Here is a 23,782-nt window from a genome sequence, read left to right as displayed (position 1 = left end):
GTTCTGCACTGAGGAGGGAGCTGAGCTCTTCCTTGCCATCCCAGGCAGTCTTCCCTTTCCTGGTGTCTTAACTTTGGACACATGGTTTTGCCATTCTTCCCGCTAACGCTTCTAGAACCTGCACCACAGTGCAGAGAGCTACAGCCCTGGCTCCTTAACACAGGCCTCTGTCCACAGGGCATGTCTGGCCCAACTGTAATGGCTACTCTCAACAGGTTTGAGAGAAGATGACTGTGAGCATATTTCTGTAGGATTTTTTTTCTGCTCACTGGTGAATTCATATATTAGTGAATCACATATATGAAGTTCAGTGGAGTCTGCAGAGAGGAATAGTCTATTTTTCTTAGATATACTGAGTATAGATGGGAAAACTTGTTCTCTCATGTTGCGGTAAATCTCCAACCCATTGAAGTCCAGTCAAGGAAGACACAACTCAATTAATTACAGATGTATGCTGTATGCCTAGATTGGGCAGATTTACCATTGAACTACTCTATTCCCCAGCTCTGAGATCTCTTACAACTTGCAGTTTTCTAGGTCATGATCTTCTTCATCTTCTGTCCTTCCCCAACTCCAACTACTCCAACCACTCTTCTGGCTCCTCCTCTGCCTCTGGCTCCTCCCACTCCTCTTCTACTGCCCAATCACTGGTTCTAGCCTTTATTTAACAAATTCGATTGGACAGAAGGTTCACAAGATTAACTCTTCCTTCGCAGCCCCTCCCAGGAGTGGAATTACCATGACAAGAGGCTAGGGCTCTCCACAACACTCTCAGTGATTAGGAATAGAAAGAGGGTTTGTGAAAGGTTTCCTATCAGGTTCTAGGCTGGCTTGGACCATATGGCCTTCCCCCTGTTCAGAATCTCAGTAAGCCGGTTACTACAGAGTTGTTCAGAAGGGAAGAAAGGGAGGAACGTCCATAGCTGGTGCTCACAATCTGCTTCTCTCTGTGGGTTCACTGAATCAGAGGACTCCTTAAGCGGACAGCTGTCAGCTCCTAGAGGAAACAGGGAGAGCGTGTGCTGGCCAGTGCTCAGCTGTGGTCATGTGGTCACCACAGACAATTCAAGAAAGCTGACCACCAGCCAATGTCTGGCAAAATCAATACTCCCAGATGCTTGCACATTGTGCCAGCATGGTGTGGTCAGATAGTATTAAACACCAGGCAGGCCATGTGCCAGGGCTGACCAAGATTGTGCCCAGCAGGACAACTTCGGGACAGCTGTCTGCATCCTAGTAAAAGCCAACAGGCCAATGAAAACAAGTAAGCAAACCTAAACACACTCCCTGTGTCTCTCCGCCTCACTGTTTTGCTGGGATACAGTAGGGACTAAACCCAGGGCCTGGTGTGTGCTAGCACTCGTCTGCCTCTGAGCTGAATTTCCAGCACGTTCCTTGCTCTCTGCTTCCCTCTCTCCCTCCCTCACCAAATAGCTTAGTCTTTACAGCTTTATGATTTTTCAGTCCCTGAGTCCTACATTTTACAAAAACCTAGGAGAGACAGTTCTGGATGTTGAGAGGCACCGTGGCTGTAATGGTTTGCTCCATAGTCAGCAAGTTTTAGTGGATAGAGTTGTGATGAGAATCAGCTGACTTCTTGGCTCTGGTTGTCATGCACAAGTTGAGGCAGAAAACTCAGACTCTTCTTAACCGTCTTCGGCTTGTGCTCTCCAGAAAGCTCCTGCCAGCTCTGTTGATGGAGCTGGTTTTGTCTCAAGGACGTGAGGTGACAGCCCTGAGGTTGCTCAGGGACCTTGGGCCCTAGCTTGGTAGGAGGTGGGCATGACCTTGGCATAGGCAGCCCCACGAATTTGTTTTCAGAGCAGAATTTGCTCTTCCTCCAGACCTCCAGGTTCCTTCTCTGTTGCTGGAGGCCATGGAGGGCTGCGTCCTGTGGCTGCTCTGGCTGACTGTGCTGATGCTCTGGTTCCTTCACCCATATCCTGTTTATTTCTGTGCTTTTATCTCTGCATGTGCCCCTGCTGCAGCTTCTTCTGTTCTCGTTTGGGTTTCAAACATCTCTTCGCTGTCACTGCCGCCTGGGGCCTTGGTCTCAGCAGCTCCGAATCTTTCTCGCCCATTTTCCTGTAGCTGGGAAACAAACAAACAAACCAGCAAAACGAAAACAACAAAATGTAGTCAAAAGCAGATGGGATTGATGCACGGGTGGGTAACTCCTCGTCTGCTCCTTTTAATGTCACTAACAGTTAAACCAACTGTAGATGTAGTTAAGTTTTAACCTGTGGCTATTGGAAGGTGCACAGTATTGACTCAGGACAGGTGCTCTCAAGCCATGTCTTCCCCAAGTATGGGAACTGCCTGGGTGAGCTGAAGACGCAGACGGTGGTGAGAGCCTGGCTCTTACCTGTGCTCTGTAGAGCGCTGCCTGCTTCAGTCACATGCCGTCAGTCTCCGCAGAGAACATAATCAAAATGGTTCACACTCTCTGATGGTTGAAATGCACAGAGTTCTCTGATTCTACCCATGTACCCACTGTCTTAAGCGGTAGAAGCTGTATATATGCACTGGCCCATGTGCCCCTCTGCAGTAAGCACGGGACAGGATAGGGTCCCCGTTTCCCTCAGGCCTGAGCCTGTGCCTTCTTCCTCAGGGCTGGCTGCTGGCTGCTGCCTTAAGAGTGGTTTGCGGTGCTCTGCTCTGTTGCTCTCCCTGCTGGCTGATTGATTTGCATGCAAGAAGCTACAGAGATGATGGATGACCTTTTCGTACAAAGCTTGTGTGGAAGGGTGTGGATGATGACCAAACCCAGAATCAGAACCACGGGGCTGAACAAAGAAATGCTTGTAAAACCAATTGAAATTTATAGTGAAACAATATCAGTGATACGGTATCCATGCATGCCGGGGCTTCTACTATGGACCCACAGCCGTCCCTCGATCCTTCTCCCTCAGTGTGGAGACACACCCTGGAAGGCACACAGGATACTCCCCTCCTGCAGGGACTGGGGCCAGAGGAGGCCAGCAGGAGCAGTCAGGCTGATCATTGGGGCAGTGCCCAGATTTTGGCTGTATGAGTTCTCAAGTATTACTGCTATTTTTCTCATTTAAATTTCAGTGGTTTTATGGGTGATTATCCAGGCAGGGCTGGTATTAGTCTCCTGGCCCGAGCCTCTCTGATACGATCCTCTTGTTAACCCTCAGAACAACGACAACGAGACAGCCCTGCACTGCGCGGCACAGTACGGCCACACGGAGGTCGTGAAGGCTCTGCTGGAGGAGCTCACGGACCCCACCATGCGCAACAACAAATTTGAAACACCTCTGGACTTGGCAGCACTGTACGGGCGGCTGGAGGTGGTGAAGCTACTGCTGAGTGCACACCCCAATCTCCTAAGCTGCAGCACTCGGAAGCACACCCCACTGCACTTGGCAGCAAGGAATGGCCACAAGGCTGTGGTGCAGGTCCTGCTGGACGCCGGCATGGATAGCAACTACCAGGTAGCAAGCCAGATGTGTCTTCTGCCATGAGGGACGTAGTCCCTGGGGAAGGCACGCGTACAGCGCTGCTGGGCTGCGTGTTTAGCGCCTTTCACATCACATCCACGTGCTTCCGTGTGTCACCTTGTCCCGCTCTGACGTTTAAGAGGCAGATGAGCTCTGTGGAGTGAGTCTAGTAACTTTGCTTGTTTCTTTTCAGGGTATGAGCTGGTCATTGAACCCTGAAAAGATGTGCTCCTGGGCCATCTCCAAACAGAAAGGCTCCTTACCTTCTCGTACACGCACTCGGGCCACCTTTTTGCACTGCCAAAACCTCAGCTGCCGTTGTAGCTCCGCCCTCTCTCTGATGGCAGGCTTCTGGCAGTCAGTGCCTCCTTAGGCTGTTGACTCTCCACTTGGGCCGTGAGGTGCTTTGATTCCCTCTCCCCAGGAAGGTGGAGTGTGGACAAGTTTTACTGGTCATCCTCCCCATAAGCAGTGGGAATTCACACGTTCCCTGGCCTGCAATAGCACACAGTGGTTTTACTATGTGGACCTTGGTGGCTTTAGAACCCATACAAGAAATCTCAGAAAGGTGAAGCGCCCCCAGGGGGCTCTGTGTAGCTTACCTGCTGTCCCTCCCTATCCACGTCTGTCATGTGACACACCAAACTGCTCCCATGACATGCGGCTGCGCTCTCGTTTGCCTTCCAGACGGAGATGGGCAGTGCTTTGCATGAGGCTGCTTTGTTTGGCAAGACCGATGTGGTGCAAATCCTGCTGGCCGCAGGTGAGGTTGGCAGGGCTGCTCCCGTGTGCCAGGCGGGCGGTATCTGAGACCCGCGTGCGCACGTGCGTGTGTGTGCGTGTGTGTGTGTGTGTGTGTGTGTGTGTGTGTGTGTGGTCAGAGATGTGTGACTCGGTCAATAGCTGCGAGTGAAGAATGCTCGTTATGCTGCTTGACAGCTAGGGCTATCCTTGGACCTGACTTCTCAGGCTAGCCCAAACATGCTCACTTCCCTGGCCTGCTGCCCTTTCTAGGAATTGATGTTAACATAAAGGATAACCGTGGCCTGACTGCCCTCGACACTGTCCGGGACCTGCCTTCTCAGAAGAGCCAGCAGATAGCCGCGCTGATCGAAGGTACGTGTTACCACACTGCCAGAGCCAGCAGTGGCTAACCTACAACACACCATGCTAAGTACAGCTTCTGTCTTTACGAATTTTCTCACAGATCACATGACCGGAAAAAGAAGCTTGAAAGAAGTGGACAAGACCTCCACAGCCCAGCTACCTCTCCTCTCCAGCACAGACGCCATAGCACCAAAGTCTCAGGGTGAGATTCTCTGAAGCCTGAGAAGAAGTGTTTGTTCTTGGGCAAAGTAGAAAGTTCTTGATTTAAATGGTAGCTGCAGGGTTGTTAGGACCCAGACAGCTCAGTGGTCTCCATGCTACATAAGGGCACAGGTAGCTATGCTGTGGGAGTGGTCAGTCCTCCTTTTCCCTTTCCATGTCTTTTTCTTCTTCATTAAATCAGGCACTTGAAAGTTAGTTAATTCTAGCACTTGAAAGACAGGCAGACAGCTCTGTGAGTTCAAGGCCTGGCCTGCATAGCTAGTTCCAGGCTAGCCAGGGCCACACAGTAAGACCCTGTCCTTTTTTTTTTTTTTTTTTTTTTTTTTGCAAAACTGTGTGTGTGTGTGTATACACCCAGTGTGTTTGTGTGCATTGCATGCATGCAGGCGTCCATGGAGGTCAGAAGAGGGTGTTGGGTTCTACAGATGGTTGGGAGCTGTCATGTGGGTGCCGGGAATGGGCGTGGGTCTTTACAAGATCAGAGAGTGCTTGTAACATCCAAGCATCTCTCCAGTCCCGGGTCTGCTTTAGTCAGGCCTCTACTTCTGTAGAGAAGTGTAACTGGCAGGATCCTCTCAAGGTGGGTTCGGTATTGCTTCCTGCCCAACACAGGAGAAGGCGGCTTGGGAACAGTCGGTGCAAAGCACGTGTCTAATGAGTTGTGCACGTGGCAGTCATGGTGATAAATCTCCAGGGTGGAGTGGTCTGGGTGGTGGGTGGTCATCGGGTGGAGCACTTTGAGGCTTGCTGAGAAGCCGGTGTATAATGACAAAGGAAATCCTGATGACAACACCTCCCAAATGTAGATGGTAATGAACATTCAAGCAACAGGAAAGGGGGAATGGCCTCGGGCTCCCGCCTGCCCCATGGGTCCCTGAGCTCCTCCCACCTCCCACCTCATATCCCTGCCTCACAACCCCACACATGGTTTCCTTGACCTGGATCGTTCACTGCACTCCTCACTTTGAAGGAGCCCACACTGACATTGGTGACTGTGACAAGCAACTCAGAGATGCCATCTCCAGCAGTGACCTTGCAGTCACAGTTGGATCCCAGCACTGAGGAGACAGCCAGTCAGTCACAGAACACCTTACCTTAGGAAGGCTTTGGAGCTTTCATTAAAGCATTTAAAGTGGGCTCAGGAAAACCCTGTCTCAAAAACAAATGGTGGGGGCTGGAGAGATGGCTCAGCGGTTAGGACCACTGACTTCCAGAGGTCCTGAATTCAATTCCCAGCACCCACATGGTGGCTCACGACCATCTGTAATGGGATCCGATGCCCTCTTCTGGTATGTCTGAAGACAGCTACAATATACTCATATACATAAAACAAATAAACCTTTAAAGTGCAAAATACAAAAAAGAAAAAAAAGGAAAAACCAAAAGGTGGAGGCTGGACATGACGCACACCTATAATCCCAGCACTTGGGAAGCAGCGGCAGGCAGATCTCTGTGAGTTCAAGGATAGGGCTAGCCTGGTCTATAGAGTGAGTTCCAAGACAGCCAGGGCTACATAGTGAGACCATGGCTTAGAAGAAAACAACAAATAAACAAAATCACTAATTGGAAGCATTACTTTGGTTTTCAGTCACACATTTCACCTACATTTTCAGGTTAAGGTTATGTTCACACCGAATCGAGATACCAGGGAACTTACAGAGGACTTGGGGAGAATCCCTTATGTATTTAAAGTCACTATATGTTTGCCGGGAGCTAGACCTTGGGTGCGTGTGTTGAGTTTGAGGCCAAGCTCACTTCCCTGTATTGAATTAGAGAACATCAGTTCCAGTCCCCTAGCAAAGGGATGGGATGGCTGAGTGCTGGGCGAGTTCATACTGCAGAGAGGTCTGTTTGGCCAGAGGGTGAGGAGCGGGCCTCTGCCCTCTCTTACTGATCGTTTTGCCCTCTGTCCTCTTCCCCAGGGAATGTGGAGAAGGCAGTCACTGAGCTGATCCCTGATTTTGACACACATGCTGAGGAGGAGGGTCCCTACGAGGCTCTGTACAACGCTGTGTCCTGCCATTCCTTGGACAGCACGGCCAGCGGGCGGTCGTCTGACAGAGACTCCGTGAACAAGGAGGCTGAGGCCACCGGAGCAAGGGCTGCTGGAGTGAGGCCTGTATGTGGGCAGTGAGGCCTGCCTGTGGGCAGTGAGGCCTGTATGTGGGCAGTGAGGCCTGCCTGTGGGCAGTGAGGCCTGCCTGTGGCCCTGGCCTGAGCCTGCTGGGGACTGTGGTGGTAGCTGGGGGTGCTGGCAAGAGAAAGTCTCTGCCCAGGGCAGTAAAACTGCAGATCACACTGAGGTAGAAGTTCGCTGTTTCCATGTTCAGGGTGGACAGTTTGCGTCTCCCCGCCCCCCCCCCCCCCCACTGCCTTCAATCAGATCCCAGTCTCTGATTCAGCCTCACTGCTGCAAGCCTTGGGGATCTTGCTGTGTGTGGTTTGTTTTCACTTTGGATAGCAGATTATCCAGTATCTAGTGATGAGAGTTGCAGGCTGTTCCTGGCCCCACTTGCCTTACCAGCCATGTGGACGGGTGGTCCTGTCCTGGGGACAGGGCATAGCAAGGTTTACTCAGACTGTGCACACTTAGGAGACATGTTGTCTGTTGGTGTTTCTTTCCTAGCCCTGGTTCAGCTCATGAGAGCAACGCTGAGTTTACCCTCGGTGTGCATCCTCCTGCCTCCTGCTGCTTTGTGTAACAGCTGCTTTTACGGCTGGTCTCGCTCATGAGCATCGGGGCTCCCTCCTGCCTCCCCCTTCTACCCTAGACGGTGCTCCACGTTTGCAGGCCTGTCCCTACTTTATTTCCACTTGACAGAGTTTTCAGACCCTGGTGAAGGCCTGACCTCGATGTTGCTGACAGGACCCCAGTGCCAGCCACCCTGATACAGATTTGGGGTCATATGTGTTGGTGTTCCTTTGTTTTCAGGGTGTCATTTGCTTTTCCTGTTGGCTTTCCCTTCCTGCTCAGTTCTAGCAGATGACAGCTTTCTAACTGTGGCCTGGGGAAAGCCTAGAACTTCATGGCGCATTCTCTGGTGGTCACCTCGCCCTGCACTTTGCCCTGATGCAGTCTCGCTGTTTGGGTGTGGGTTTCGGTGAACCCTCTAGTTTATGGCAGCCCAGCAGGGTAGGTGTTAGCAAGAACTGTGAGCACACACACATGCTGACAGTGATGTTTCTGTGGACAGTTACCAGTTTTTCCTATTGGCATCCATACTTTTAAGTTGTGGGGGAAGCCTTTGCTTTGAGTGGGGGGCTTGCAGGTGTCGCCCAGTAGGGGGCGCTAGTGCCTTTGCTAGAAGCCTCAGGGTCCTGTAGTGCATGGTTGTACAAGAACGTCTGAGCAAGCACTGTGCATGCATGTGGTGTAGCCATTCTTGTTTTCTGACCTCTCTGACCCACTGTGGCTGAGACCTCCGTGTCGATGGATTAACAGAGATGGTGGCAGATGTCTCCTGTACCTCAGAGCGAGAGCCCCACGGGGACTTGGGTTCCCTTCCCTGTCTGCAGTGGTCCTGCTCTATCTGGAGGGCTTCTGGGATGGGCCATTTCTGCTGCTTCATCTTACTTTCTGCTACTCTGGTGTTCCCAGGCTGGCTTCACAGTGGACCTGTACACAGTGTCACTACCTTTGTACACAGTGCATTGACTAGGCCTGTTCCAGTACTTGTAGAACAAGGAAGGGTGGAGAAAGTGAGCCCCCCCCCCCCACGGGAAATCCAATTCAAACAGCACTGTCTTGAGCACATAAAGCTATCATAAAATTGTTGTTGAGTCCGTCTGCCTCAGAGAGTCCAGGAAGGACCGAATGATGGGGCTGCTGCAGAGCAGAGAAGCATGTTGGAGCAGGAAGGTCTTGGGTGCCAAACCCAATACAGCCGCCTTTGCAGATTTCTCTGGGAAGTCTCTACCATTCTGCATCCTACACCTCGCCTGCTCTAGCAGCATGGAACTGACCTGCAAGCCTGGGGGAGCCTGGGGCCAGCTCTGTCCGGCCCTCTCCTGGGTAGGGGACTCCAGCACCGTAGAGAATAGAGGGGAAGGCTTGGGTGTGTGGCCTCCCAGCCTTCCGCTGTGCCGTCAGGGATCACCCTTGGCTCACGTGTTCCCACCCCTTCAGCGAGCTCCTGGCCTTGGGGAAAGTTGGCAAACTGCAGCCCTGTGGTTACAGGAAGCCTGAAGTTTTAATGACTTTTTTTTTTTTTTTTTAATCTAGCCACATGTACGCTTTGCCTATGATCTGTGGTAGAACTGAGTGAAGTCTAGTACGGTTGCTTTTGGTCCTTTCAGAACAAGCTTCCCTGTCCCAGCCCTAAGGAGACTAGTGGTCATGCTCCTGTCTAAATGGACTACACAGAGGTCCCATAACCATGGCCTTCTTCTTACTGAAGGGGAGGATTTCATGCTGGGTATGGCAGTGCATGCCTTCAATCTCAGCACTCAGAGGCAGAGGCAGAACGATCCCTGTGAGTGTAAGGCCAATCTGATCTACACAGCGAGTCCTAGGACAGCTAGGGCTACACAGTAAGACCCTATCACCAATTTAAAAAAAAATGAGCAGAGGCAGGTGGATTTCTGAGTTCGAGGCCAGCCTGGTCTACAGAGTGAGTTCCAGGACAGCCAGGGATAATGAGACTTTTTTTTTTTTTTTTGAGCGAGAGTAACTTCAAACTCCCAGGCGTGAGATACTTCTGGCTCAGCCTCCTGCTTGGCTGCAGCTACAGGTGTTAAAGAGATGGTTGCGGGCTTTTACTGACGAGTAGGGCAGTGCTGGAGTCTGAGGAAGGACACACGCGCCATCTCTGGTTGCTTTTCCTCTTGCTTTACCGGCTTTAGACAAGCTCAGTTTTCTTCTCTTCAGTAGAGACTTGGAAGTGAAGTCACTGCCTTTTGCTTTCAGTTTTCTATGTCCTTACAGTCTTGTGCCAGCGAGTCAGCTCTGAGCTCTCCTCTCTTCTTCACAGCCAGGCTGAGGAAGGTGTCCGTGATCTTTGCTGCAGACATCGGAAGCCATGGCCTGGCTCATTGAGCTGTGTCTGTGCGAAGGGTTCTCCACCTGCTCAGACACTGGGCCTCAACTTTAGTGTCCTAGGGGAATTCTTCACAGGATTCTTTTTATTTCCAAAGACTAAAATAAGGGTAAAACAGAAAGACGAATACTTGAAACAGAGAGATGGTAGAATATATTTATTTTTCTTCTATAGAGGGAACGTCCACCGCCTCCAGCAAAGCCGCCACCTGATGAAGAGGAAGAAGAACGTGTAGATAAGAAGTATTTTCCCTTGGCAGCCTCTGAGGTAGGGGGTGAGGGTTATCCCGCCACTGACATGACATAGCATTTGCTAGATGGTAGAGGAGTGTCTGCGTAAAGGAGGTTTTGTGTGTGTGTGTGTGTGTGTGTGTGTGTGTGTGTGTGTGTGTGTATACACATGCCTACCTGGTGCCTGTGGAGGTCAGATGACGGCATCAGATCCCCTGGAACTGAAGTTACAGAGGGTTGTGAGCAACCACATAGCTGTTGGGATTTGAGCCTGGAAGAGCAGCCAGTGAACTGGCTCAGTGAACCGTCTCTCCAGTGCTGGTATTAAACCCGGAGCCTTGTGCATGCCAGGCAAGCCCTCCATCCCTGAGCCACCTCCAGCCTGTTTTCTTTCAGGGGAAGAGCGGTGTTGTGTTTGTGTGTGTGTTAAGCATATGTATAACTGTACAGAATATGTTCATGTGCCCTGCATGCTCAGGCCAGAGCTGAACCGTGGCTGTCTTCCTTGTTGCTCTCAGCCCTCATGAAGGGGTCTCTGGGTAAACTGAAGCTTACCATTTTGGCCAGGCCAGTTGACCAGTGAGCACTCAGGATCTTCCTGTCCCTACCCTCAGCCTCTACTCCAATGCTGGAGGAACAGGCTTTTTATGTGGGAGCTGGGGATTTGAACTATGCTCCTGGTGCTTTCAAAGCAAGTACTCTTACCCTTGAGCCATATCCGCATCCTTGAATTTCTTATTTTCTCATTGCTCCTGTGCTTAGTACGTTTGTGGTGTACATGTGTCTAATCTGGAGCAAGGCCTTTCACCCTGAAAGACTTGTGGTGCAACTATATCATACAAGCCAGGTGTGGGCCTGCCATGCCACATGGGAAGCAAGGTCTGCTGCTGTCTGATGCCCTGACTTTCACTTTTACTCTGGTGTTGTCTTTTGATACAAAGTGTCAAGTTCCCTTCTGTGTGAACAGTACTATGTTGTCAAGTCTGGTGGTTGAGATTGTATCCAGACATGAACCAGGTCACAAGTGACAACTGGAAAAGAAGACTCTTTGGTCTGGTCAATTTTGCTATATGATATTCATGTTGCTTACCAGTTTATTAAGTAGTAAGTGTATACAGTTAAGTAAAGGCTATAGGAGGTGTATGATGAGGGTGGGAGGCAAGGAGGTGGCTATTTGAAATAGCTTACCTTTTTTCAAAAATATTTTTTTATTATGTTACAGCATGTGAGGTCAGAGGACAGAGTTATTTCCGCCCATCATGTGGTTCAGGGGACTGAACACAAGTTGTCAGGTGTGGAGGCCATCTCACCTGCTGGGATGCCTTTCTGTGTGTGACATTCATCTTTTGGAAATGCTTCCTAATATCCTGGAGTTCTAGATCAGTTGACACAAAAACAAGAGCCCTGGACTTGCTATCCACTGTTACAATGGGTGCTTGAATATAGAGGAAATCTGGCCAGAGCCCACGTTCTCGTAATGATCCCCACAGGACTCTGACTGTTGTATGTTATGTATGCGGGCATTCTTCCCTTCCATGCCTCTTTCTGTGCTTCACACCCATGCCTGGTTTCCTGAGAGGACAAAGAGGGCATTGCACCACCTTGAACTGGAATTACTGAGGCCTACGAGCTAGCTGCTGTGGGTGCTAGGAACCCCCTCTGCTTGTCTGCAGGAGCATCGAGACCCCTGACCCCACCATCTATGTTTCCAGCTCTCTCAAAGCTTTAAAACTAAGCTTGAATTCTGAGACACTGATGTCATTAAACTTGAGGCCATTTTCTCTTGTTTGTGGTACTGAGAAGATTAAACCCAGTACCTTTCTGGTGCTGAGGAGGGAAGGCTTTATGACCATGCCAAGCAAGAATTATCTATTTGTCAATCATGTGACCCAGTATTTGATGGTGGAAGAACGTATTCAAGTAATGATCCCATCATCTTGATGCCAGACATGAGCTATCACACACGCACGCACGCGCGTGAACACACACACACACACACACACACACACACACACACACACACACAGTGTTCACTCCTCTCGAGCGGCTGCCAGCTGCCATGAGGGTAGCCATGGTCTCCTCTGTCATGGAGCTTCTCAGACATCCCCACCCAGCTGGATTCTCCAAGCTACAGTTGTGTGGTAGCTACTCGCACCCCTGCTGTGACCAAGCCAGGCTGTTCCCCACAGAGCAGACAGTGCACTGGTTCAGCTTTGAGTTATCGCCAGCTCTGGAGGAGGAGGGAAGGAAGACTTAGGAGTCATTTAGTAAAAAGCAAACCGTTGAAGTTCAGTTACTGCCATAGTCACTGTGGCACAGGTCTGCTTCTGTGGAAGTAATGGCTGGAAGAATAGTTTGTTGTTGGCTCTGAAGGTTTAATCCCATAGTTTGGTCAGGCCAGAGCAAGAGGACGGACAGGAACACCTCATTTATTGTCTGGGTCCAGGTAGGGCTCTCACTTTGCAGCTGAACAGGGAAGACCGTCCACCTTGGATGTAGGAAGACTGAGGCCAATCTGGTTTAGAATCTGGGGAAGTGTGCTTAATGGCTGTACTGCCGCTATGAACTTTGGGTAACCAGGCTTGCTGGGTTTACAGATGAATGGGCCAGAACCAGGTACTCTAGCTGTGACTGGTGTCCCCACTGCTGTGGGTGATGGTCTCTGCTCACACTTGTCCTGCCTGGTGGACTCATTTGCCACTGGAAGTCTTCTGTCCTGCCTGGCCCTGTCAGGCATCCAGGTCAGTTCCCGTTCAGGGAAGCATACCTAGGCCTGGTGAGAACTCTCACTGAGGCAAACATACGGGGAATCAGATTCCAGGGCTCTGCCTGAAGGATCCTGTGCTGTAACCCTGCAGAGCCCACTCTCCTGTCGGTAAAGCCTGTGGTGTCAAGTTGACTTGGTGCAAACTACTTAATGGTCCCTCTCTGTTTCCTTAATCGTGCTCCTAAGAAACCATACCTGGAATAAAGATGCCGAGGACTCCCAGAGTAAAGGAGCTGCCAGCTTCCAGAGGCCTTGCCCAGAAGGGGTACCTGCCATGCTCCAGAGGTTTAGAGTCAGAGACTGTTCAGGATGGCAGCCTTGCTAGTAAACAAAACATCAGCTAGGAGTACTGTCCTTCCTCAAGGGAAGTGGTCACAGGGAGCTGTCCCCATAGAGGAGGACTCTGGTGACTCACCAGCCTGTTGCCTTCCCAGTGTGCGATGAGAGGTGTGTACGTGTGCAAAGGACCTCTGCCAATAGGACCTGATGATTTGTTGTTCGAGAATCCCAACCCTGACACCCCCCCCCCCCGTCACTCCAGCCCCGCCCCATTCACTCCCAGGCTGTACCCTTCACTCCCAGGCTATACCCTTCACATGAGTGAGATCTGGAAGTTTGTGCTCTAGCTTGATTGCTGGTATATAATTATCCTTAGCTTGCCTTTCAGACGCACTGGGCTCAGGGCAGGTGAGTAGAATCCTCAGAGCAGGGCTCTCTGTGCCCTCCCTGTGCTCCAGCATTGTGCTTTTACCCTGGGCCCCAGTGCCACAGCCAGCCCCTGAGGCCCACCTAACGGAGGCCCCGCAGCTGGGCGCTTGTCTGCTTGATCAGCACCAGCTCAGTAGATGGAGCTGCCGTTGCCCACAGACGCCCACTCCATAGCCACTGACTCTCAAGACTGTGGAGGGATCCAAAGTCACTTCATAGCATGGCAGGAAGCTGGCTGTAGGGTCTCGTCATTCCCACGGCACCAGGAATCCATGAAGAAGATAGTCACAAGCTGGCTGTGGTGGCATAGGCTTTTAGTCCTAGCTCCGAGGAGGCTGGAGCAAGAGCATCTCTGTAAGTGTGAGGCCAGTCTGGTCTACATGGCAAGTTCCAGGCTCTCGAGGACTGCAGCAGCAGAGGAAGAGGAGGAGGAGGAGGAGGAGGAAGAGGAAGAGGAGGAAGAGGAGGAGGAGGAGGAGGAGGAGGAGGAGGAGGAGGAGGAGGAGGAGGAGGAGGAGGACAGACCAGTGTGTCTGGTACCTGTAAAGGGTTGAGCAGCAGGAGTGTCTTGTTTTCCTCTTGAGATGGATACTGGCCTTTGGGTAGGGCATGTGCACATCAGAGAAGAAAGTAGTCTCCACAGAAAACCCTGTGGAAGAGAAGAAGAAGGGAGGGAAGAGAGTCTTAGATTTTTATCTCTTTTGAAGGATAAAATGGGGCAAAAAAAACAAAAAAAGAATGGTTTAGTCAGATTGTGGAGATTTCATATACAGAAATTGTTGTAGGTTTTTCTGTTGCTTCAACAAAAACCTCCAAATCTGGATACTTTATAAAGCAAAGAGGTTTGTTTGGCTCACAGTTTGGAATGCCACAAAGCCAAGATGAAGCAGCTCTGTCTGAGCCGCACCGCAGCTTGGAGAGTGTGTGGCAGAGGGCAGTGAGCATGGGGGTGCCATGCTCTCACGATAACAACTGAGGTTGTACACAACTCCCCCGGGAGTGGGTTTGTTAGGACTGGCACTCCTGAGGACCACCCCCCACCAGGCCCCTCTTTCATGGTCTATGTCCCCTCCCCCCTGCACTGGACACCAAGCTTCTAACATTGCCACCTCTGGGGGATGAGCCCGAGTGGGTGAAGACCTAGACAAGCACCCTTGAACTCACAGGATGCCCAACTCCCCGTCCCTCCTCTGTGCCCACTGTGTGAGGTAGCAAGGATCAGAGCTCTGCTGTGTCCCACCTGTCTCTGTGCCCAACATGTTCTGGGTGCTTCTGTCTCGTAGGGCCTGGCTGTGAGACCCAGGGTTCAGAGCAGCGCCCCCCAGGAGGAGGAGGAGCACCCATACGAGCTGCTACTCACAGCAGAGACCAAGAAGCTGGGGACCGCAGACGGGAGGACCGAAGGTATGCACACCCCGCTCCCATGCTGCAGCTGGGGTGGGGGGGGTCCTGAGGTTGGGATGATAAGGGCCCTGTGCTCTGTCTCGTTCAATACCTGGACTCCATGCCCTTGAATGGATGGAGATGCAACCCTCCTGCAGCAGGGCAGGTGAGGGCACCCAGGTGACAACTGCACAAGCAGGACACAGGACAGCAACACTTCTATGGAGACTGGCTGGAGCCTGTGGTGCTAGCTACAGACTAGGTTGTTCAGGTCCACGATGGACAGAATGTTCTTCGTTAGGGTCATGACTGCTATCGCCTGTAACCACAGTGCTTTGGCACTGTGGCTTGCTTGTGTTTCTGGGTGGATGTTCTGGCCTGCAGAGGGGAGTGAGTGAGCAAGTGCACCGAGCAGGCTGGGGAGTGGTGACCACAGAGCCTGCCTCTGCCAGCTCCCTGTAGCTATGAGGCCCTCCACCATGCATGCCTCGTGTGTCCTGTTGGTTCTCTTAGCTGGCCTGAGCCACCACAGCCCCCAACCGCCTCTTCATTGAATGTGCTTCTCTCTCAGTGTGGCCATCTTTACAGTGGCCTTTGAGGTCTTAATTTGGGAGAAGTCCAATTTGTCTTTTCTTTTTTGATGGATAAGTTCATAATCTCATAAGTCAAGGTGTGTGTGTCAGCATGAGTGTGTGTGCATGTTTGTATTTGGATGATATATGGATGTATGTGTGGATAACTGGGTGTGGGGCATGCCTGTTCCTGTATTACATGCACATATAGGTCTGGTTGCAGAGATAGAGGTTGGTGTCACACATCTTCCTCAGTTGTTTCCAATTTATTGATTTATTTACTTCCCAGGATGCCCTGAAACTTGTACTCTAACCAGGCTGGCCTCGAGCAGACGGACATCCACCTGCCTCTGCCTCTCTTGAGCACTGGATTAATGCCACCATGACTGATCTACCTTACATTTGAGACAAGGGCTTTCCCTGGCTGTGTTCTTCATCCCTGGTTGGTGCTGTCACCGCGCACACGACACTTGGCATTGTATAGATGGATGCTCAGGGTTGTAGCTCGGGTCTCACCCTCACAGAGCAAGCACGTCACTGACCGAGCCATTGCTCCAGCGCCAGGGTTTTGGGTTTTGGGTTTTTTTCCTGTACTTTCTTCTAGAATTTTTTTAGCTGTAAGTTCTGTACTTAGGGTGTGTTCCATTTTGAGGAGTTCTGAGTGTGCAGTCCAGCCGTAAGGCTGCTCTTCCTCCATGAGTGTCTTGAGCATTCAGTTCTTGCTCTTTACTCTCAGAACCAGGATGTTGCTTTCCATCCACGTGCACTGGGCCTGTGTGTAGGTTGGCACTGAGTCCCGTGGTTCTGGAAGCTCTGGCGTATCAGCCAGATGAGTTTGCCCATCCTGTGGGTGCATTCTTAATTCAGAGCAGGCGAGGCTCTGGTGCCTGATCTAGAGTCTGAAGCCACAGGAGCCATGCATAGCTATTCACACCTGTAATCCTAGGGCTCTGGAAACTGAGGCAGGGGGATCACTGTGAGTTCCAGAGTTGAAGGCTGGGTGAGCCCCTTTCTAAGAGGATCATGGAGATTAACTCTGCTGAAACAGGCCCATGCATTTGAAGATGGTGCTTGAAGGAAGGGCAGTTCTTTTAGGGCTTCATGTAGAATGACACACAGCCAGCTCAGTGGTCGACAGAGGGGCTGTCCTGCCTGCCAGATGTCCTTGGTGAAGCCCTTCTGTCCCAGCTCCCGAGAGCTTTGAAAAAGGACTCACAGTCTCACACCTGCCCCTCTGCTCCTTGCTGCTCTGTCCTGTTAGGCTGTTGAGACTGGGGCACTGTGTGTCTGTGCTAGTAAAGGCTAGGCCTTTGTTGTGGCTTACTGCCTGCAAGCTAGACCAGGGTAGCTCAGGCTAGCCCTTTGGCCTGGCTCACTAGTTTCTCAGAAGCCCTGCATGTCCTGTCAGGGAGCAGACACCACCAGCCCAGAAGTGAGGCAGCAGTGCCTGCAGTGCTACTGGGTAATTTCTTTTCCCTTTTCCATTAATGTCATATTTGTGTGCAGCTTTTAGAAACTAACCAATCTGTTTTCCAAAGGTTATGTTTATGTCAGCATTAATGAGACGGAGTTTGGTGCTGTAGTGTGGGGTGGGACTGGAGATGCTTTTGAATTGCCTCGTTAATTATAGTGGTGTATACTCACTAAAAAGAAAAAGAAAAAAAAAAAAGCAAACATTACCAGAATAGAGGCGGTTATGCTAAGGCTTTGCCTGTCTTTGTTCTGAGTTGTGTGAGTGTGGCCCATTCCTGACATTGCTGTCCTCACGCAGTAGTGGCTGGGAGATAGCCATGCTTCGTTTAACACAGCATAGAATCACATGTGACAAGCCACCTTGACATTTGTCTTGGTTCATGCATGTCAGCCAATTCTGCCTCAGTCAGTGCTGAAGCTCCAGTTTCTCAGCTTTTATCTTCAGCTCGCGCATGCACACGCGAGCGTGCACAGACACACACAGACACACCCTCATCCTCACCTCCAGGACTGCGCTTGCCCCACAACACAGTCACAGTGATGTTAGTGGCACTAGACAGTGGGCTGTAGATATGGCTCACAGTTCAGACACCGACTGCGCTGCTCCAGCAGAGGACCCAGGTTTGCCTCCTGACATCCACATTGTCTGCTCACAGCTGTCTTATCCAGGTCAGAGATGCCTCTGGCCCTCCTCTGGCCCTTTTGGGCACCTGCACACACATGGCAGACACTCACACTGATGCACAGAGATAAACTAAATAAACAACAGAACAAAAAACAATTCTTTAAGGAAAAAAATAAGATTAGCAACAGGGGCCTGGGAACGAGCTCTGTCAGCACATGCCTTGCAAGCAGAGGACCTGAGTCTGGTTGCAGAACCCACATAAAGCTGCCAAACACAGAATGTGACTTTCTTTTCTTTTGAAAAAAACAAAATTGGGAAATGCCTTAACTTGTGAAGATATATGTTCCTGCTTATTTAGTTTCTGAGATGCTTTTTTTTTTTTTTTTTGTCAACTTTCTTTTTACATTAAAATTACTGGTGTCTGGTGCAAGCAGGCACCTTGTAGCCTCATTGTTTGGAGGGCAGAGGCCAGAGGATCTTCTAAGTCTGGGAGTTTAAGAGCATCCCAGATGTAGCACTGTGAACATTTCTCCCATCTCAAAAAGAACAAAAGAAGAGAAAACAGTGGCAAGAGAAACGCTTCCCTAAGTGCACAGTGGCCTTGTGATGTGGCATGGTGGCCCTGAGGGGGGAGGCTGGGAGGTGAGCAGCAGGGAGGAAGAGTGGAGATAACATGGCAGGCAAACGCCCTGCTTCTGGCCTCGCTGTGGCCGCCAGCCTCCTTGTAGCTGCTACACTGTATCTGAAGGAGGAGAAGAGCAGCAGCGAAGTCAAGCAATAGACACAGGCAGATAGACACAGGCCGGCTGCTTGTGGGAGTGGGGTCAGGAACTGAGAAGGCCTGACCTTCAGTGATTACAAATAATGTGTAATAAGCAGAGTGCCACTGCTCCTGGGGGCCGGTCCCAGACTCAGACACTTCAGGATGCACAGACTGTGTCTGGGACAATTTGAACCACAGGAGCACTGAGCCCACCGTGGCTCAGGAGAATTCCCACCAGAAATGTTGATCGCACCCACAGGATGGAAAGACCCAGCCACAGGAGAAGGCTTCAGCAGATTGCTGAGGCAGAAAACGCATGTCCCCCACAGGGCATCGTGATAGCTGTAAGCAGGGTAGGGATCCTCTGGGTCTCACGTGTTTCGGAGTCCGGGCCAGTGTGACAACCATTTCTGTCTTTGCAGTCTGCCTCCCCATTAGTATTTGGCATGTGACCACTCAGAATTGCAGGGGCAGCTTTTCAGGTTGGTTAGCACATAGGGAAGTGCCAGTAGGTCTAATAGTCACATCGCTGTCCTGGGCACGCTGGGTCTGTGAAGTGGTCACTGAGTGTGAGCATGCTCTGAGGACAGCGGTGCACAAGAATGCAACGTAGTGCCATTAGATTTACAAGACTTTCCAGATGGAGCCGAGGTGATGTTTCCGAGAACCATGCATGCCCTTGAGTAAGAAGACTCGAATCTTCTTGGAGGGGAGGGACCTGTCCTCTGTCTGCAGCACTCCCTCTGCTTCCTTCGCTCACCTCAGTGAGGCCTCTCATGCTGGTCCTCAGGCCCTTCTCCCTATGTGAAGGCCCAGGCTGGCTTTTCACACAGAAGCTTACATGCCTTTGTGAGCCACCATGTGGTTGCTGGGAACTGAACTCAAGACCTCTGGAAGAGCAGTCAGTGCTCTTAACCACTGAGCCATCTCTCTAGCCCCTTTGTGACTGTGAACAGACAGCTTGGCAGTTGAGTCTCATGGGGCAGCCTCTTCTCTTAGCCTCTGACTTAGGCTCCTGACAAAGCCAGGCCTCTCTGGCTGCCTTCCTCCTGCTGCTGCTGCTGCTGCAGACTTAGGACAGCTCACTTTCCTTCTGATCAAGTAAGCTTTGTGAGTAGTGGCTCTGTATTTTCCTCCACAGAATGCTTTGATAGATACACACACACACACACACACACGTACACACACACGTATGGACGTGTATGATAAATACAGAAAATAGTTGAAAGATGGAAGGGGACAGAATATGTTAAATTTACATGAAAGTGGTTTTAAAAAAGCAGTTTGATGTTCAAAAGTGAGACAAGTTATGTTCACATAAGAGATCAGAGATAGCTCTATGAAGAGAGTGTCTGAGCCAAGCCCTGGAATAGAGACTTCAACTTGATAGGCCAAGACTGGGGAGGGAGATGACCAGAGGTTCCAGGCAGGGGTGTGGCACACAACAGTGGGTGGTGAGTAGCCTGGAACAAAGAGAACTTGTCATAGAGCGTTGGATCTCAAATGTCAGTCTTTATTCCAGAGACAGAGCAGTATTGTTAAAACCTCAGGGCTGGGGTGACAGCCTAGGAGCCACAACTCAAAAGGGTAGAATTTGGGAGTCTGAGTTTGGGACAGGCCGGAGGCAGGAGTAGCTTGCAGCCAGGAACCTTCATGAATGTCTGGTGGTAACCAGAGCCTATTCCAGAGGGGCAGGAGGAAATTAAGGGGAGGAAGGAATAGGACAAGTTTGAGGGGTAAGACAAGTGGAGCCAGGTGTGGGTGAGCAAGGCTGGGTGCTGAGGTGTGCAGCCAGGCTGGGAGAGTATTAGTAACCAGTAAAAATGGGCACTTGGGAAGACCAGGACTGAGGGACGATGCTAAATCTAGGTTGAGTGTTCTGTGTTCTAGGAGGACGTCTGTGTGAATACGCCCATAATGCCCAGACACATGTTTCTGATGATTGAAAGAGAGACTGAAGATCCAGGGAGCTGAATGACCTCTGCAGAGATGAGCACAGGGCTGGGGGAAGTTTGTGTTTTCAGGACCTGTCGGTCACAGCCCAAGTGGCCATTAGCACGGGAAGGAGAAAGCACTGTGAATGTAGTCCCTGAAAGCTGAGTGTGTCTCTCCAGTGGTGCAGTTATATGCAGAAGAGGTGGCAGAACAGCCACCTCTTCTTTGTCCTTTGAAAAAGAACAGCCTTAAAAGCTAGATGTGGGGAGCCAGGCCAAGACACTCACAAGTTCCACATCAGCCTGGACCGCAGAGTGAAGCTGCCCTAAGCAACAACCACACCCTGTATCCCAAGTGGCTAGAATTTCCAAGTCAGGGGAGCACAGGAGAATGAGCGTGCATCCCAGTTAACAACGTGTCCAGTGACACCAAGCTAGAGGATGGAGACTAGGAAACGGGGCGGGTGACTGGGAGGCCATTGGTAAATCCTAACGGGGCTGCACTTCTTTGAGACAGATAGCAAGGAACGACAGTCCCTGGGTTCTGTCATGGTGACAGAAGAGAGCACTTAGGACGTCTGTGTTGCTGTCTTCTCAGGAGACTGTGGTCATGTCCCTCCAGAACAGAAGAGACAGTCACTCTGGTGGTGACATAGAGCTTCCAGGAAAGAAGAAGATTTAAGAAGTGCAGGCCAGGGCAGAGGCCAGTGCTTGAACTCCTGCCCGCTCTCTCTCGGCCGGGCCCTTCAGAGTCCTGTGCCTTCTTGAAGCTTCGGCATCTGTGCAGAGAAGGCACACCAGGTCTTTATGGTTGTTGGGAATCCTAATGTGCCATGGACACAGAGCAGAGCTTCCTGAAGGGAAGCCATGGAAGCCCTGGGTACAGAGCGGAACCTGGGGGAGCTGAAGGGTGAGATGAGGCCGTGGAGGAAGGGAGTGTGTCTTAGCTGTTTCTTGAGACTCTTAACAGGCTCAGTACCGCAGCAGCTGCAGAAGAGAAAGCAAATGGCTGTGAATACCCAATGTAGGAACTGTCCAAAGCCAGGGGACAGAGAGACCAGGTGCCCTTAAGTTAGCTTGGGAAGGTGTCACAGCAGGAGGAACCTGATCCAGGCCAGGTTGCTCATGGGAAGGGTACGGGAATCCGAGGATTACGGACAGGTGGTGAACAGCCTCCTCCAAGGACTGGGGAAATGGCACAGTGTGTGTGGTGAGATCACCAGTACCTGGTGTGGGGCAGTCTGAAGTCTCAGACCTGGGCTACCCCCATGGGCACACAGGGAGGAAGAGCCAGCTAGCCAGCACACGACACCCAGAACCAAGTCACAAGGCTACTGGACTTCCAGGTTTTGGTTTTATTGGTCCTGCTTTCAGGACTGCTTGGAAGAAAGTATCTCCTTTACAAAGTCAGGAAAGCCAACCAAGCTCTGTGTGGGCCGTGGTCACGCGCAGAGGAGTTTGGACATGACTGTGCATAGAAAATGACATAGAGACAGCAGCAGCTCCCTGGGCTAAGTGCCTCCACGGCACCATGCTGGGTGTTTTCCCCTGGTCACCTCATTGTGTGTAACTCTAGACACAGCTTCAGGGAGGGGCTATTTTTGTCCCTGTGTAATAGGGTGGGGGAAGAGCTGGTTTGGTATTAGAGCTGGAGTGCAAGCCCTAGTCCACTAACTCAGACCCACGTCTTCACCTATGTGACTGGAGCCATTGAATCAGAGACCCTGATTCAAGTCACAAAACTGGGAGGGACCACGGAGATGTGATGTAATCACAGAGTCGCACGGCATGTCTCAGACCCCTCCTCATGCATCCCAGGTGTTCATACTCTGGAAAAGATCCCAAGAGGGAAAGTCCCTGGGATGGACCGCACCTGGGTCCCCTGACCCCCATTCCAGTTTGTGTCTGTGCTTGGTTTGCTGTGGGCTGAGAGGGGCTCTTTCAGATCCTGGCCTGTAGGAGTTACCTAGTCAAGACCTTTCACCCGCAGAAAACATGTGCCCTCCAAGAGCAGTGCAGCCTTGTGCCGGGACTGCTGGACATGTGGTTTGGGCACTCCCCACTGTGACTGGGCGCTCAGAGAGCCTAATCCGAAGGACAGAGAGCAGGACAGTGTGGTAGCCTGGCTCCTCACAGGAATTGCATTTTTCAGCCCTGGTTGAAATAAGCACAGATTACTGGAAATGTGCAAATACTAAAATGTTATTATTCCTTGAGACCCCTGCAAAGCATCGGGGAAGTTAACGTGCAGCTCAGAAGATCCCTCGCCTCCAGGGCCCTCAAGGGAAGAGACACCAGCACCAGAGTGAATAAAGAGGCTGTGCTAGGAATTCCCTGCTGTCCTGGGAGGCAGAACATGAGCTCAGTGTGGTGGGAGAGGGAGAGATGCCAGCCTCCCTGTGCAGATCCTCTGTCTCCTGGAAGAACTGGCTGTGGGAGGCAGGAGGCTCCACCCTCTGCTCCTCAGCACACTCTGGGCAGGATTTGGATTTCGCTTCCTGGGAACATGCCTGCTTCTCTCTAACCTGACATGGCTTCCCTTCTCCTTCAAAGCCCAGGTTAGAGTCCACCACCCCAGAAGCTCCCAGATCATCCCAGTCACACCTGACCTTTCTCGGAGCATCCATTTCTGAACTTGCCTTCCTTTTCCTGCATTGAGCCAGGCATGGCTCCTTCATCTCTGTCATACCTGGGCACACCCCTGAAGGCAGAGATGCAGGCACGCACTCACAGTCACAGAGTCAGTGAGCACATGTGGCTGGCCGCTCTGAGTTTCAGGCTTCAGACTCCCCTTTTACATCTCCGCTTAGGAGAGGCCGGAGGGTGATGAGGATAATAGATGCTCAGAGGGGCTTCTCGTGTTCTGAGTTGTCTCTTTGCTGATCTTTGTGAGGGACGGGATGGTTGGTCTCACAGTGGAGCTGTGGGGGTGGATAGACAGACGGTGTTAGCATCTTGTTCGAGCTTGGTGCGTGCCAGCATGGACCTACGTGCTCCTCATTCACAGTTCAGCTTTCTCAGCAATTCCATAAAGTTGTGACGATAATAGGCAGAGATATTAAATAATGTGTGCAGAGTCTCTCTCACGATTCTGTGTTACGTTGTTAATACCTTGTCTCCAAGGCTATATATTAACCTGCCTGAACACAAGGAAACCATGAAGAGCCAGTCACGGTGGCTCGTTCGCAACCCCTGCGTTCCGGAGTTGGAGGCAGGAGGGTGGCAAACCTGTGGCACCTGGGGTGTGCAGCAAGACCTGGGCAGGAGGGCGGACATTGAGCAGTTATTTTCCATCTACTAATTTGTGCAGCGGTGTCTTAAATATGTTCCTTTCCTGCTCTTTTGAGAAAGACTCTAGCTATGTAGTTTGACTGGCCTGGAATTCAGAGCATTCCTCCTGCCTCAGAATCCTGAATTGAATTAAAGGTTTGAGCAATGTGGTGGTTTGAATGAAACATTCTTCATAGCCTTGGACGATTAAGTTCTTGGTCCCAGTTG

At 51.1% G+C, this 23,782-nt stretch overlaps 1 protein-coding gene across 6 annotated transcripts in view; it reads left to right on the top strand.

Moving 5' to 3' along the window:
- Anks1a (ankyrin repeat and sterile alpha motif domain containing 1A) overlaps positions 1-23,782 on the top strand; it is a 152,630-nt gene that overhangs the window by 70,055 nt on the left and 58,793 nt on the right. For all 6 annotated transcript variants that reach the window (XM_034524045.2, XM_034524044.2, XM_076916490.1 and 3 more), the window contains 7 exons: positions 3,162-3,458; positions 4,152-4,227; positions 4,479-4,580; positions 4,672-4,773; positions 6,716-6,912; positions 10,004-10,096; positions 14,818-14,938. In XM_034524045.2, coding sequence (XP_034379936.1) covers positions 3,162-3,458; positions 4,152-4,227; positions 4,479-4,580; positions 4,672-4,773; positions 6,716-6,912; positions 10,004-10,096; positions 14,818-14,938 — 988 coding nt within the window. The remainder of the gene's footprint in view (positions 1-3,161; positions 3,459-4,151; positions 4,228-4,478; positions 4,581-4,671; positions 4,774-6,715; positions 6,913-10,003; positions 10,097-14,817; positions 14,939-23,782) is intronic.

This window comes from Arvicanthis niloticus, chromosome 20 (genome assembly GCF_011762505.2).
Source record: "Arvicanthis niloticus isolate mArvNil1 chromosome 20, mArvNil1.pat.X, whole genome shotgun sequence".
Lineage (NCBI taxonomy): Eukaryota > Metazoa > Chordata > Mammalia > Rodentia > Muridae > Arvicanthis > Arvicanthis niloticus.
The sequence above is the reverse complement of the archived record's forward strand: the minus strand, read 5'-3'. Positions and strand labels throughout refer to the sequence as shown.